This window comes from Spodoptera frugiperda, chromosome 23, assembly GCF_023101765.2.
Source record: "Spodoptera frugiperda isolate SF20-4 chromosome 23, AGI-APGP_CSIRO_Sfru_2.0, whole genome shotgun sequence".
NCBI classification, from domain to species: domain Eukaryota; kingdom Metazoa; phylum Arthropoda; class Insecta; order Lepidoptera; family Noctuidae; genus Spodoptera; species Spodoptera frugiperda.
In genome coordinates, this window is record NC_064234.1 from 12803857 (window position 1) to 12820410 (window position 16554).

Consider the following 16554-nt stretch of genomic DNA (forward strand, 5'->3'; position numbering starts at 1 on the left):
ATAGCAATTTAAACAAATCTAAGATTGAACGCACTTCTAAGAGTGAGAGGTTTTGAAGTGTTCTCGTATAGCCTCTCGAATATTCAACCCAATATGCAATCTGCCTGATTTAAGAGCTTTTTCATTTTCAGAGACACGTCATGTAGTGATGTAGCATCTATTATATGTCAGAATTTTGAAGATCTGTGGATTCCTCCTTCCTCCACCGGTGGAAAGAAATGTCGCTAAATCATTTTTTCCTTGTCATCATATTATATTCAAAATCTAGTCGACCCCTACGACGCTCCAGTAAATCCAAATATAGCATCGAGCGCTCCCCTATTAAAAAGGATCTTATACCTACATACTGTTATGTAATTGCTATTCCACTTTTTCGAAGAGAGGAAGGGAACTCAGCACGAAAAATTGAGATCAAGTACATGCATAATGCATGCAATAAAAATAAAACAACACATTCAGAGCGAAATTTATTTAAAATATTCAAATTTATACAATATTAAGTCTGTTTTCGCTTCATATAAAAAGACAGTTGGTCATTCATAGTTAAATTGAAAACAAATAAATTAGTAATGCAGCACCAAAATACATACATCGTACTTAAAAAAATTACGTTCCTACTTACAAATTATACTGACATTGATCTTTACTACGCAGGCCGAAGAAACACTGACTGTCTGGCCCGTCAGACATCCGCTGCGTCTGAGTAGACGATACATTAGGTTCTTGTTTGTTAGGGTGCAACTACATCTGTTGAATGTACCACAATCGGCAGATCTAGTTGCACCACTAGGTGAAAAACATTAATTTGCGAAGGCATATCGTCCGTCGACACGCACGGTACAAAAACTGTAAATATGTTATCTATGAAACACACGGTACATCGGGCTGAAATCAGACTGTGGCCACAAATAGTCAGCTGACTGCAACCAGAGTGATAAGTCGGTGGTGTCGAGGTGGTCTTATCTGGCCGCAGTCAACTAATCTAGTGACGACAATTTACACAGCGCCAACTCCTGTGACTCAAAAGTCCCGCGTGTTCATATTACATTGACTATAGAGTTGTAACCAAACGCTGCAAGAGTAACAGTTTAATATAAAATCTACAGATATACATACATGTTACAGGCATACGTTGTACATAAACATCTGACAAGCGCGCATCTCTACCGCTACCCGCATCTCCAATTCATTACTACTCGTAACTACAATACACATACTTCTGATTGTATTACTAATACATTTTGGTGCGCCATGGCACTGTACGTTAAAGTGAGCATCACTAACAACTATATTTATATATAAGCGACAAGTTCGATAATCTCCTGTACATCGTTAGATACATAACTACTGTTTACTCAGTTTACTCCCGCTACACTCCTACTTCGAGATCTAATCGAAATGTTCACAAACAGAATGTCACAATAACAAGATAAAATAATTTACAATGTCATCAGTAAAACAGCATGGTAACTTTGTAGAATTGTGAATTAAAAATCTCGAAATATAAAAAAATACAATACAATGGTCAGTCCCACGAAAACTCCTGCCTTCGAGTCCCTAATCCTATTGGACGTTTTACCTTCTCAATAGACTATCACATAGTTCATGGGATACAATTTTGAGCAATTATATTACAGATAAACGCATTACAAATAATTAAAATCGCGTCAACGACGAGAGCGATGTATAATATAGTGTTGCTTCAAAACTTAACTTGACTTTGTGATACCAATGGCAAGTAACAAATCGATCACTCCAATTATATTATTAGTAACAAAGCGAATGAATTCGGCAAGCTAAATAAAACTTACATATTTATACAGAAAATACGAACATAGTTAAAATAAATAATTATTCATTAAAATTAAACAAAACATTAATTATACACATTATTATCTCATATATTACAGGGAATATTGTATTATGAAAGCGATTTACAATAGTTATATGTTGGTTATACGTAATACAACCAAATTATTATTTATGTTGTCTGTGTACAACATCTTCGTGCAGTGCTGTTGATATCTGTTGGTCGTGTGTCGCTTACAAGTTCACGAACATGTTGTACGCAGCCACAGCTGTTGGTTCCGACGAGACAACGCCTGCATTCAGTCACATTATCTTACATAATTAGCTAACTATCCGAAATGCACGTAGATGCAGGAGTCTATAACAGAGCCTACAGGGTTGTCACGTCTGAGCGAACAGAATATTGATAAGTATATTACACGCGACGTAAGCTACGCCGAGCTTACATCTAAATGACTTATGGCTACATCTCCAGTAGAAATGCCAGCACTCTGATTAATCCGCGATGTTTTCATAACAGAATATTTATAAAAACATCGTGTATTCCTTCACAGTTCACACACATTCACATACACGCCACAAATCACGTCACTACATTCATTATTAACTTAATAATCCTCGCACAGTACATTTTTAGACATGTTTGAATAAAAATGTACTGCATGTGGACTCGTAGCAAATTAATTCGTGATCAACATAATACAGGTTGAAATGATCATGTTAAATATTATTAGAATTAATAAAAAATTCAAATTATTATGTTGATAATGTTAATTACTTAGAGCCTGTCTAACAATGATTGAAAAAGATTCTGTTGGGACAATTTGACGTTTATTCCATAAAAAATTAATCATACATTATGAAACAGACCCTCTGTGTTATGTTAACTTTTCAATTGCTCATAAGATAAAGCAGTTTTGTAGATGTAGTTAGTTACATTTACAAATAGTTCTTTTTCATCTTCAATTCTTCAGTCAGCTTGATATTCTTGTACGTGCATACATGGCAGCGTGTCGTCCCTGCGTCATTCGCGCAGTTTCCGTCCTCGCACCGACTGCAGTCCTGTCACAGGTCTTTCAGCAGAGCAGACTTCGCGTTCTTGAGTTTGTCGAGTCGCTTCGTCAGGTGGCTGTTCTCAGTCTCCAACTCCTCAACCCGGTTGAGCGCTTCTCGAGCCTACAATTTGAAATTAAACTCTTAGCATGTTGATATAAAGGCAGTTTTTGCACAAACAGGGGTCGGTAGCGTTATATACAGTAGTTTTGTAGGCAAAACTTGACATTAATAGCGGTCGAGTTATATATTATTGATTTAATTTTACAACGATTTTGTGTAACTGCATAGTTTTACATATATCATGCGGCAGGAGTAAACCGGTAGAGTATGTACAGTGTAAGAAGAAGTAGCGGTAGTGTGGGAACATTATTGTGTGGCTGAGCGTTACGTTAGGGACACACTCCGGGAGCAAGGGGTGCGACTGTACCGTTAACTGTCGCCATTATTGATAACGGCCCAGAAGTCAACGACTTCCTGAAAAGTTAAATTGTTTCATGTATTTTTTATATAATCCCATTGATAATATCTCGCCATGATCTCATACGGTCGTACCATCATAGGTTGGCAATTATAGTTGGCCGTAGCTACTAAGCATGTGTCCTTTGTAACTGGCCGATTTGGGCATACTGGTTGATACTATGTCATAGAATACTCAAGTACGAGGTTGTAGCTATGAGTGGAAGACAGGCTACCTCTCGCTGCAGCTTGCGGCGCTCCTGCTTGAGTTGTTCCTCGTGTTCGTCCTGGTGGTCCTGCCTTGCCCGCAGCCGCGCCAGCTGCGCCTCGAGCCGCGCGACATGGGCGGCCTGCAGCGCCGCCTCGGCCTCCGCCCGCGCCGCGCGCCCCTTCGCCTCCGACACCGCCTTGCGCACTGTCTCCACTGTACACACGACCATATTGTTATGTTTCACTACTTATACTATCGAGTGTCTACTAATGTCATATTTTTTAGACATTCGCGAATACGAATGCGAATATCTGATAACGTTACGTCGTATTTAGCACATAATGGCAAACCCTCAAGCTGGAATTTGTTTGACTTTTAAGATACAATTTCCATGGACTTGATGAAGCAAGATTTACAGTTAGAGCTTCGTAAAATAAATATCACATAATTTACTTCACAACTTCATTCACTACAGTGTCATAGTACTTTATAGCAATACTGACGTTCATTCTCGTACTCCTGGTCGTGGTGGTTGGTGACACCATTCTGCCTGGCGGCACGCTCCTCGTTCAGCTGTAGCTTCAGTTTGCGAACCTCGGACTCCAGCGCCTGCTTAGAGCTCAGCAGCTTCTGCAACCGTACGTCTGTAACACAAACATATATTTGTTAATTAGTATAAAATCACTATAAAAACCTTATACACCACTTTGATTTATGTATTTTTATTTTACAAGACAAGCATCACTAAGTTTTGATTTTCAATCATGCTTTAGAGCCTGATAATTGGCTCGGTCTGGCAATAATATTTATTGAATATATTAGTGGACGCACCGAGCGTGCCCTCGCCGGCGGTGTCGAGGAGTTGATGCGCGGCCTGTGTGAGCAGCGCCAGCGCGGGCACGGCGCCCACGGCGGCCCCGGCGGGGGCGGCGCCCGCGGCGTCCCGGGCGGCGGCGTCCAGCGACGCGGCGTCCACGAAGGCGAAGCCCGCGGCCGCGGCCGCCGCGTCCCGCGCCCGCACCGCGTCCCGCGCCGCGCTCAGCTCGCGAGTCACTGACTCGTGCTCCCGCTTCAAACGCTCGAATGATGAGCATTTCTCTCTGTGCTCTCGCTGTAAACATTAAGTTTGTACCTTGAATATTGCTCAAAGAAAGTAGGATTATAACCATTGAAAGCAAGGTAGGCAGAGATAGTTCATGCGAAGTACTCAATCAGTCTGACTTAATTGGATATAAAGAAACAAGGTGAGTATGTCTATTAGCACGGCCTACACACCTGTAGCTGCGCGTACTCCTCGTGCAGCTCCTCTATCCTGTCCTTGAGCAGCTCGAGCTGGTAGCCGAGCGCCGCCTTGTCGTTGTCCAGCTGCGCGTTCAGGATCATCGCCTTGCGGAACTTCTCCTCCACCTCCTTCAACTCGTGCTGGAATTACAATTCAACAAATATACCATTAATTTAGCTATCCTGTAGACAACAAGAAAGCGACGTACATATTAGAAAAAGCTCTGTAATAGATGCATTATGTACATAATATTGCCAGTTATTATCATGACATACTACTTTGAAAATCTATAGTTTCTTTAAGTATAAAAGTAACACGAGGTTTTAGGATATTGGTGAATATTCTGCACCATTACGAATGCTACATACCCTAAGATCTTTGACGCTGAACGCGTCATCCATGGAGTCTTCGGAGCTGCGGCGAGGCGAGTGCACGGCCGGGCTGAGGGACGCCAGTCGCGTGCCACCGCGGCGACCCACTGACTCTGGAATACCATACAATGAACGAGTTATAGTAGAGCTAAAGGTGATACGTCTTCCTACTTTGATACAATAATAGAGCTATAGGCAGTTATCTCCCAATAGCTCACTTACTTTGCGTCTGTAAGAGCGATAGAAAAATAAGCTTTCAGAAGAAATTAAGAACAAACAATAATGAAAGATGTCACGCTGTCACCGGTCTTTTATCTATTGATAGCCTGTGTACAAATCAGTAAAGAGACCACGAACTACGTAGTGGTCTTAATTAATATTTTCGAGACACGTTTCCAATTAGGTAGCAAAGGATAGCTTGAATAACAAAATAGTTTATTACGTTGTTGTTCTTGGGTCTCTGAAGTCTTGGTAAACTATTTGACTGAATGATCAGACTCATACCCATGCGATAATGGCTTTCCATCAGGGGGACCCGTCGCGTCGTATGCCTTCTGCCCTATAAAAAACGAAGATAGTGCCATACCTGGTGTCTTGCCGGCATACATATCATATGCTTTGTCAGCATGGTCCTCCTGTTCGCGCTGCTGGCGCTCCAGCTCGCGCATGCGTATCTCGCGCGCCTCCGCCCGCGCCGCCCGCCGCGCTGCCAACCTTTGTTCCGCCTGGAATTCATACACACAACTTAAGACAACTAGGATATAAGTACCTACTACACCGAAGGAATCTGACGGTATACTATCGCAGTGGACGATACCATAGTGACAGATTGGTGAGTGTATTTTAGGGGAACATTTAAATCCTATCCTACACCGTCCTAACCATTGTAACCCTGGTAATCTTGGATGACAAGCCAGGATCTAAGGTAGCGTCTTCTCAAAGAAGCAATCAAATATTAAAGCTCGATGCTCTTCAGCGCCCAAACAACGATGTCGTACTGGATCTCGAGGGAAGAGTAAAAAATAAATTGTGTGATGTTTGTCCATACCTTAACCACAATCGATAGACTCACAAAAAGTACGGCCATAAAAACAGAACAAATGTATCGATGAATTATATTTGGTCTCCGGCCAGTTCGTGCCCAGGCAGACGACCTGTCTAGTGGACTAAGCTAGACTAGACATAAATACGACGACATTCAGTTCACCAATGATTCACGATATTGGCAACTATACTACACTAGAGGATTTCTTAATACCTGGTTATTAGTGGATATAATAAAATAATAATGATACATCAATGCGTTGCCAAGTCGATGCGCAGAGGCTGCGATTGCACAAATAGTGATGTGGGCGGGACATTGTAAGTTACGCGTCTTCAATTAGAACACCGTTTAGTATATCTGTGTACACTGTAGATGTTAAGATTCGGAATAGTCATTCAGTTAACTGGTTCGGAATATTGTCATACATTTCATGAAAGTCAGTTTGAAATTTGCTGTAGAGAATGTAGTTTTGGTCCTTTTAGTCATTGTAAATTGATAAAGGACCAATTTAAATATTCATTACATACATCGAAAGGACGGAGTAACACCTTTAACAAAACTCGATAGTCCTAAGAACTAAAGATATAGTTATTGACAATCACGACATGATTAAGAAAACATATTGAATCACAAATATCGAATGATGTCATTAATAGCACAATCAAGTGTTTGTCTAGAACGCAGTATTTAGAGTACCACTCTGGGGACGTTATTCCACAATCCAAGGGCTATTGATTGTGGTTTCATACAGTACACATACACGTACAGTACATGTTTTCAAACGACAAGAGAAATGGACAAAAGACCTCCAGGTTCTCAATTGCTATTGTTGAGCTTGTTTACGAAAATTTACGACGAGAAACCTAACGAGAGAATCTAATAAATCTAAAGTAAAGATCGTTTGACCTGAACGGTAGGTAAGGAGGTCTAGAGGGCAAACAAACTCAGGAGAATTAGGCAAACATTCAGTGGTCTTAACACAACTAGAAGAAAATCTATATAGTAATTAAGTATCTTACGATGAAGAAAACAGCATTGACCATGTATTTTACGACCTCTAACGTATAATTAAAGAGCTAGTGCTAACAAAGACCTTATGTCATACTTAATCTTGGAAAGGTGTTGGAATAGAACGTCGGAAGAGAACGATTAAGCACACGTCTCGTCAGGTGAGGAAGCAAACATAGCACGTCATTCACACTGACGAAAAGATTAGCATGTCATCTGAGTTGATTACACTTTAGAAGGTACGTAATATTTTTACTATCAAATTCACATTAATGAAAGAAAACGTATACTTCGTATCAATCGTTCGTAAAAACCCATATTTTTTAAGCAAGTCTCCAAACATTTACATCCACTGCAAATTATGTAAGTCGTGATGTCGTCCCAGAGCCAAGAAAAAACTATATTCAACAATGTACATGAAATCAGTGGACCAACAATCTTTAGAACCTCTAGTTTAGGTTTCCGTCATCGGTATTTGGCTGGACGTGTCGTCCACCTCGAAAAGGTAAAAAAATCACAAAGAAGTTAGCAATCACTCAAAAAACATGGAGATGATTACGTGAACATTGTATTGTTACAAAATAAGGCACCTTGGTACTTACAACATCTAAAAATAAGGCACAGACTCGTGTCCGCGGAGAATTACATATATTCAATATAAAACATTTTCCCTAGTTTATAATAATACAGGGCTAGGCATGGTTCACATAATAATGTTTCCTTTCTTTGGTTAAAGGAAGTTTGGTTGTTTGAAGGTTAGTCGGCTTGATTAAACATTAAGTACAATCATAAAAATTGAAATGTCAAAACTTTCAAACCTGTCTGAAGATTCATTAGATGAATGTGGTGTTATGATGCGTCTAATTTTATAATTACTGTTTTGATAGCGTGATATAACGATGGTGACGTAAAACATGGTGTGGGTGTGGGCGTGGGCTTCTACCGCGTCTGCTTAGCATTGGGACACATCACACATCCCATTTACATTAAACTTGGTACACGGAATGGGGGAAGTCCTCAGTACGTGGCTGGCGCCCAGTTGATGATAAACTTATGGTTTGTAAATTATATTATTGGAATACGATTAGTTTTAGTAAACAGCAATAGTTTGTACGTGATTTTAAAGGAAAATAACGAACATATTCACATATACTTAGGTAGACTGAAAAAAGTTTTTAAGGTAACAATTGAAAACAATAAATGTGGTCCTTATTTACGCAGTTGCAGAAATAATAAAAGTTTCTACTTTTTTGCATAATAAATTCACAAGTACAGTGATATGATTAGCGGACAAAGCGATATAATGTAAAAATTATGCGCAGTTGACGTCATGTATGCGGGCGCGAAGTTTGAAGTAACTGTAAAATGCGGGTGACGGGAAGTGGTGGCGTAACACAACAATGCGATAACATTACCCTTCCTTAGTTTGCATCGCAATAAACTATTATTACAGCCTTATCTCGAGTCTCCCGACCAGACGGAATAGTCCATTCAAAGAACTAAGATCATTGCTCCAAAATTTTACAATAAATTGTCATTGTAAAAGGCAAAGACTAGAAAAACAAAACAAAGCCCTAAAACAAAGATACGAATCGGTTAACGTACGAATCGATTACGAAATGAGCTCACCGGTCGGCTGGTGATAACGAAAATATGCGATAAAACATAATATTCAGAACAATCGTCTCGAAAACCTTTTGAAAAGTTTACAGAAGATTCGTTGCGGATTACGTCATAAGCGACTGCCATCAAATATTTACAATACAAAATATTCATTAAAACATGATTCACGCCACATGGCCGTAAGTAAATAAAATGTAAAGTTTGCGGCGGTGACATCATCCTTGAACACAATGCTTTAAGGATACGAAGGTCATTCCCCAGAACCGCCAGTCCTTGTGAACACGTGGACGTGACAATGGATGGAGCCACCGTGCCAAAAGAGGACCATACACTTGAAGAGTAAAATGGTAAAGTGCTTCTTCCGAATGGATATAAAATAATGTCACGAGGCTTAGCCCGTTATAAGGCAATTAACAAATTGTCAATAGATATAACAGCAGCTATTGACTAGCAAGGATAAACAGAAGTGTTCCAGTTAAAGGGCGATAATCTCGAGCGGCAGGCAGCAGGTCGCCCGTCACTAACGTTTACCAATCCGGCGACATTTTTATTGCCAATGCACTTCAAACTGATTGGAAGATAAAGCTTCTATGGTTCCATTCTATTTATCTCTAATAGCCTATTACTGTTGTAATACGCTTTTGATTTGAACAACAAAAGCGCGATGTAATATTGGCTAAAGACTATTTAATTGAAAATTGACTGTCTGTTCAATATGAACATACTAATGCCTTGCACAATTTAGACGTTGATTTCTTTTATAGTTAGAACAAACGATGTCAGTAAAAATGTACATAATAACGAGTTAATAGAGAGAAACGCGACACGCTGTCTTCTTTAGAACTTCGGAACCAATTTGGAATATTTCTTTGAAATTATAACTCAGTCATTTGGCTGTGAAGAATAGTTGTCGGTGTTGTCACACTTTGTGAAGGCAACGAGCGAACAGTGTGACAAATCGTCCCTGTTGCTTAGCTTAGCGTTAATTGTTTTTATTGTCATACAAACATAACTCAAGGATGTGTTGGAACTTGGGGAGCGAGCAGTGTGCGAGCACACGTCAACATATTGCTAGTCAGTACAAGCCGGCACACGTGTTGAATGAAAACATCCCAGTTATTAAATCCAATACATATAACATACATAGTCGATGACACACTACGTTTAAACTTTAAAGTTAAAATAAACACCGATGCGGATAAATATTTCACACATTCCATACGATTAGCTTACAGCAAACACTTATAAAGCCATGTTTGTTATATGGTTTTTAATTTCACTGAGGTTGTTTGACGACGCGCGACGGTAAGGACAACAAGGACATAATGACGTTTGTGGTTGACCAAACAGTTACAAGATCTCCGTAACGAATATGTTGCGAAAACTTGTTCTAAATTTAGTATTAATGCAGACTACTTACATAGAGAATTAAAATTCGAGTGGCAATACATAATAAAAACTGCAGCGGCGACATAGCGAGGCTAAGACTGCCGTCATCGAGTCACCAGGCGTGACAGCACCATCGCACTAGTGGCCATAGCTGTCGTCACGTGTTTACTCACTATTACAATACATTTCAAGTACGTACTAGGTACGTATTACATTTTATATGTCACAAACTTGAGGAAGATGTAAGAATCGGTACTTAATATATTCAAGTTGTACTATTTGCGAACATTCTTGTCCAATAATAGTTGTTGCATTCAGAGGTGAAAAGGTGACTTACATAAAGGAGCAAGAGTTTGCAGGCGAGTGCTAACAAGCTCTCCGGAAACGTCATATCGATGCAATCTAACAGCACGAGGTCATCTCACCGCAGCACCGCCGCGATTATGAACATACTACAGCACCAACCTGACCACTAAAGTATCGCAACTACACAAATCACACAGTCACGACTATACTATGATTTAAAAGGCACTAATTGAAGCAACTTATATTTATTTTTCCACAATAAACCTTTGACAGCATACCGTACTTAATGGCTGCCGTACTGAACTGTTTACCTGAGACAATTTTATATTTGGCTACGACCTTCAATTCGTACAAAACGTAGTGAAATATAATGAGATAAGATAATCCTCACCTAGGCGCGGTTCGTGCTATTAACTAAATTAACCTTTAAATTATTGTATCGTACACGTTCATACGGTAAGCAAAGGCGAAGGCTGTCAGACGCAGGTTGACGTGACTCACCTGCAAATGGTTTTGGGAAACGGAAAATATTTCGGATGTAGCATGACACAGCGTACAATTCAAAGAAGGATATGCTATGACTTCAACGCACTATTAGCTATACGTACATGGTTCTGCTGATCGCCGAGAATGCCCACGATTGAAGGATTTTGTTCGCCGTGAGAATCTCTGCGCAAATCTGATAACACTAGGCTTTGGCTGTCCACATCACTTGAGTGAGCTTCACTGTTTTTACGACCATTCATTCGGAGCTGCTCATCGACGCCACCATTAGTGTGCCCATTAGTAGCGGCATTGTCCTGAACATCGTCATTCACTGTTTCGTTGATCGGCATGTGTGCAGGCTTAGCATCAGCATGGCGCTCTACGATCGTTTCTTCTTCGGAGTCACCAAAGTCTCCATCGGTGAAGGCCTCTCCGCTCTCCTCATCACTATTGTCAGGTGTAGCCACTTCCGAGCGTTGCCCCATGATGAATGACACTGTTTACCGGCAGCTAGTGTTGCACTTATTCGTAGAAAATAAACAAACGGTGTAGCGGCACTGTTTTCGAATTTTCATATGCGTCAACAAATGTTACGTGTGCGCAGACGACTAGATTGCAGCATCGTCTCTGCCACTTGAATAGAAAGGAAGGACACAATTTTTGCACTGTGCTCTTCTCGAACTGCACCCTAGCGCGAGTCGCGATAACATTTATTGTCGAGGTATTATAGCTTTATCTTATCGCCGATGTTTTCCACTTTATTAAACGCTCCTTGACCAACATTCTTTATTTTAACGTCAACAAAATTTATTATGATATTTGGAGAATTGTTTCTTCAGAAGCACTTGTCTATATGACAATGATTGTTTGTGTATATTATGTGTTTACGATTATTATCACCGAACAATAGAATTAAGTCATTGAGAGAATGTGACAGTTTCGCGCGCGATCGTGCTTATAATTGTCTCGTTAGGGCAACACCAGCACGCGTGTGGTTGCGGCGCCGACTGCGACTGACTGCGAGTGACCGCCATACTCGGCTGTACGTCACACGTACTGTAAATTATCGCTTTCATACGTTTACTAGGGAATAAAAGACATTTGGGAGAGTCGCATTTTGCGAAAAGCAGTTTTAGAGTAGGGAAGGTGCCACTTTGTGCCACATCTACATAATTATTTTTCGCTTTTGACCAATTAAATTAAGGACCACGAAAAGCTGAAAATTACGGTTTTGGATGTTTTAGTTTAGTTTTAAGCTAAAGTTTTAACATTAATGTAATATTTTCTAGAATATAGATTTACCCCTATAACATTTAGGTTCCTACACGATGCACTAATGAATACCTGCACGAAGCTAGTTTTCCGGTCTCCACGTGAGCAGCGCACTGATTAATTGGGCATTGTTTTGGTCAGGTAGACAGATATTAATAAGGAAATAATGTAATATTATAAAGCATTTGTAATGGCTTAGTATTCCGCTCACCAATAAAAATCAATGCCAGTATTCACAGCATTTTTAAAATATCCGTACTTATACATATTGTGTTTGTGTACTGTGTCGGTCTACAAATGGTAGATATATTTTAAAACATACTTGTCTGGTTAATCTGACAGATGTGACGAACAATAAAAACACAATTCTAATAATAGTGACATTGAATATTGAATTATCACAGGAAAACATGTTACATACAAGCGTACAACATATAAAACTATGTGAGTAGATAAGGGACATTAAATATGTCATATTTATTTTCGAAGAGGAAATACTAACTTAAATTTGACCTACAATAGCAAAAATAATCCAACATAATTTTTCACTTGTAAGGGTCGGGCTAAATCTAAAAAATGTATGATACGATGTGGCTAATTTTAATTTTAAATAAGTGAAATTCCTGGGACAGTTCGTGATGATGGGTAAGAAAATTTGGGAAAACGAGGAAGACCCGGCACAGCTAGCTTTTTCAACAAGGGATCAATATCAATTATACCTTGATTCGACACAAGACATGCTGTAATTCTTAAGTTTCTGATCAAAACAAGAGGTAGGAAATAGAAGCTTGTTAAGCAACAGAAAATCATCGCTCGTTTTGTAAACAAACGTTCAATTCTTTCAAGCGAATCGCCGCCTTTTTTCGCTTTTATTTTATTAAAAGAACTATCAATTTCGATTTCAACTAAACAACACTTTTTTAGATTTATGATGAAACAGACATAAATATTGACCGTTTTCTCTACAGAGAATTACTGTCAGTGTAGTTAAATTCAAAAGGGCTGCTTAATTAGATTCATATGAAAAATATGAATAGATAGATAGACATAGATTCAAATAAAAGGGCGAGTTATACAACGAAGGGCGTAGTCTGATTAAATCAGTTTCGATTTTCGATTTGTATTGATATAAAGCTTACGTGAGCAATGTGTTGGCGAGCTATAAAACTGTTGGTTAAACTATTGGTTAAACCTACGTTTATTGCATTAAATCACGCTATTACAGATCTCGACAAACTAGATGCAGTATTAGAGGAAATGCTGCAACACGATTACGTAGTGTAAAACGAAGAAAGTGAAATAAGTGACTGGAAATTATAGAATTGAGAGAGAGCTACTTCCAGTGAAATCTTAATGTTTTCCTCGGGTTAAAACCTCTCACTAAGGCAGAAAAATAAAACATAATTTACGTATAACCATAGAAGAGGCTTATTTACAGCATTAGACCTCTAACCTGATGATCATGATGATGCAAGAGATTGAGTACGTTTACTAGTAATAATACAATATACCTTTTCTACTAAAAACTGCAAGTGGCATTGGCAATTCAGCCAGCTTGTAAAATCAGTCTCTATTTCATTAGCAAAGGTTGTTAGTCAACAATTGTCATGCAATTTTTATTCTACAGTTTCCTAGCCAAACTATTAAGGTCAAAAGTTTAAGGTCTACGAATAAAGGTTACATTTGTTTTGACATTGATCGAAACACGTTATTTGATACACATTAATATGTAGAGGAAAATATCATCTATTTATTATTCGATTAAATTAAAAGGGGCACCATAAAATATTAGGACCAGATTTTCTGGTCCTTCGGTCCATGTAAGTTAATTAGGTATCAAAAGACCACATTTTTGTCTCCTTAAACTTATCACTACATACAAAATAAAGTCGTTTATCTATCCCTATGTCCCTTTATCTTTAAAACTACGCAACGGATTTGATGCGTTTTTTTAATAGATAGAGTGATTCAAGAGGTAGGTTTCTATGTATAATACATGCATAACATATCACCATTGCACCCATGCGAAGCTGGGGCGGGTCGCTTAAGAATAGCAATGTATGTATGTTAGTTAGTAGACTTGCTCTCTACTCCCGGTCACACAGCGGACCTCAGACAAAGGTGCAAGGACGTCACGGCTACGTTATCTGACACAATACCCTGGACATCTAATAATATACTCCAAAACACATTTCTAGTGCACCTTAACGCAAACACTCAAGGTGCATATTCGAACGAAGTGTACAAAAATGTTAACAATAGAGGATGTGGAAGGTGAAAATCGAGAATATAAGAATTCATTATTATCTTCAAGGATTTTTATCTTCAAAAATTAAATAATCAAGAAGTTTAATTGCGGCTACAATTGTTGCAACAAACAATGCTTTTTAAAAATATTTTATTTATGATTCAATATTTCATTTTATTGGCCCTAAAATAGCCATAATGAATTTATCCACTGTTCGTAATATTAGTGCTCGGTGCTCACGTCGTTATAATTAAGAGTCAGAATTCCACAGTATGATAACACGAATAAATTAGAACGTTACATTTAAGAGATTTATTGATGCTATTGCCTTCGATTATGTCCAATCATAAATCATAATAGAAAATCAGTAGAAAGGTGTCAATAACCCAGACGAGGACAACACTTATTTCGTACTAGACTATTTTAAAGATATGTTTAATAGTAGGAATGTAACGCGCACCGCGCACTTATCGATAGAACGCACTAAACCGAAGCACAAACCGACAAGCACTGATTGACGAGCAGTTGTCGAACACACGGCTAGACGCATGGAACGGACGCAAAAACTGCGCAAACGCAACTTGACCGCACGCGGGAAAAATAATTGAGATAGTTGCTGCCACGCGACTGTCGCAGAGAGCTACGTAAAAACTGATTGCGGACGATTAACTGTTAGAATATCGAACGGGATCGATGGACGGCGAGGTGCGCACGCGACGGTACGCGGACGTAAATATCATGACATTTGCGACGCATCTGCTGCCACGAAACCGTCGCCAACGCACGTGAGATGCGCTTTCGTAATAGCAAAGGTGAATGATCGATGTCGCCACCATATTTATTGACGACGATCAAACGATATTCGCTGACCCGACATTAAACTGGATCACCATTTGATATCATTTAGTTTGTACAGATAAACGCTTTGTTCAAAGAGTTAAATCACAAAACAGGTGATAACATACATCACTTTAATATTATCGATATAATATTTTAAGAGGACACACACACTCATTAACATCAACGATTATATCGCTCTAAATCAAAAGAAACGTTGAGGGGAGAGTTTGACGAGACGAATATATTTTTAGAATTATTAAAGTGTCCTGTGTGATTCATGGGCCAGGCGCCTGTGTTGTGGGCTGTGGGGACCACACGCGTCCGACATTTTGAATGCAACAATGCTATATACCACGACTTGTAACAAATCGTCTCTTATTATGCAAAATTTTTGCTTTCACCGCACTTAGTGGACCAGTCATCATTCTTTGTACTGTTGTACTGTATCTGCAACTAATAAAGTTCCTTATGCAGTCGCCGTTAAGTTTGTTTTAATTTAAACCGGCTTTATTTATTGTGCTTATCCTTAAACGATGTTGTAATACAGCCAGTGTGCATTGCTGCAAATCCGTTTGCATTTTTAATTAATTTAATGAGTTTGCCTCATTACCGCATTCTTGCTTAGTTTACAGACGGAAAATTGGGTACGATATAATAAATCTTAACTTAATTATGACTACTGAAAACAGAAACTAATTGTATTTGTCTCTTCATGTTTTGATTTATGTAACAAGTCAATGGTGAGAAAATGTAAATAATATTTTGAAATAGTGTCTAAGTACTCACTACTTTAGGTCTAACGAGACAGACAATCGATCGAGCCGACGAGTCCTCATCGCTGCTGCTCTCCAGACAGTCAGACAGAGATGGCGAGCGCTGAGGCGGCCACGACTTCGGAGCCTTCTCCGAGCTCGGTGAGGGCAAAACCAGGGGTGGTGGCAGCCATATACCCTGACCGCGCCACCACGACACCAGTGCCGGCGCCACACCGACCACCATCGCCAGCCCCAACCGTACCATATTGCCGAGTAACAGTACCAGCCAACACACAGAAAATAAAAGTTTTACAATAACATAGCCTCGCCGACGCACTAGGAAGTGCCTGGCGCTCGCCTAGCGCATTGTTCTTAAATAAAAACGTCTATTTTAGAT

At 39.4% G+C, this 16554-nt stretch overlaps 1 protein-coding gene across 1 annotated transcript; it reads right to left on the reverse strand.

Annotated features, from left to right (window-relative positions):
• Nucleotides 1-454: 454 nt before the first annotated feature.
• On the reverse strand, nucleotides 455-12189 carry LOC118267116 (leucine-rich repeat flightless-interacting protein 2). Its single transcript, XM_035580914.2, has 8 exons — nucleotides 11165-12189; nucleotides 5772-5910; nucleotides 5183-5298; nucleotides 4808-4954; nucleotides 4364-4643; nucleotides 4036-4176; nucleotides 3558-3745; nucleotides 455-2985 (listed from the first exon to the last, which is right to left on the reverse strand). The coding sequence occupies exons 1-8, from the start codon at nucleotides 11525-11527 to the stop codon at nucleotides 2875-2877; spliced, it is 1485 nt and encodes a 494-aa protein (XP_035436807.1). The 5' UTR covers nucleotides 11528-12189; the 3' UTR covers nucleotides 455-2874.
• Nucleotides 12190-16554: the final 4365 nt, after the last annotated feature.

Coding starts and splice junctions, on each gene's coding strand:
- LOC118267116 (XM_035580914.2), bottom strand. CDS start 11,527: ATGGGGCAACGCTCGGAAGTGGCTACACCTGACAATAGTGATGAGGAG. Junction 5,911..11,164: donor TCGGCGATCAGCAGAACCAT/GTACGTATAGCT, acceptor TATGAATTCCAG/GCGGAACAAAGGTTGGCAGC. Junction 5,299..5,771: donor GTATGCCGGCAAGACACCAG/GTATGGCACTAT, acceptor ATGGTATTCCAG/AGTCAGTGGGTCGCCGCGGT.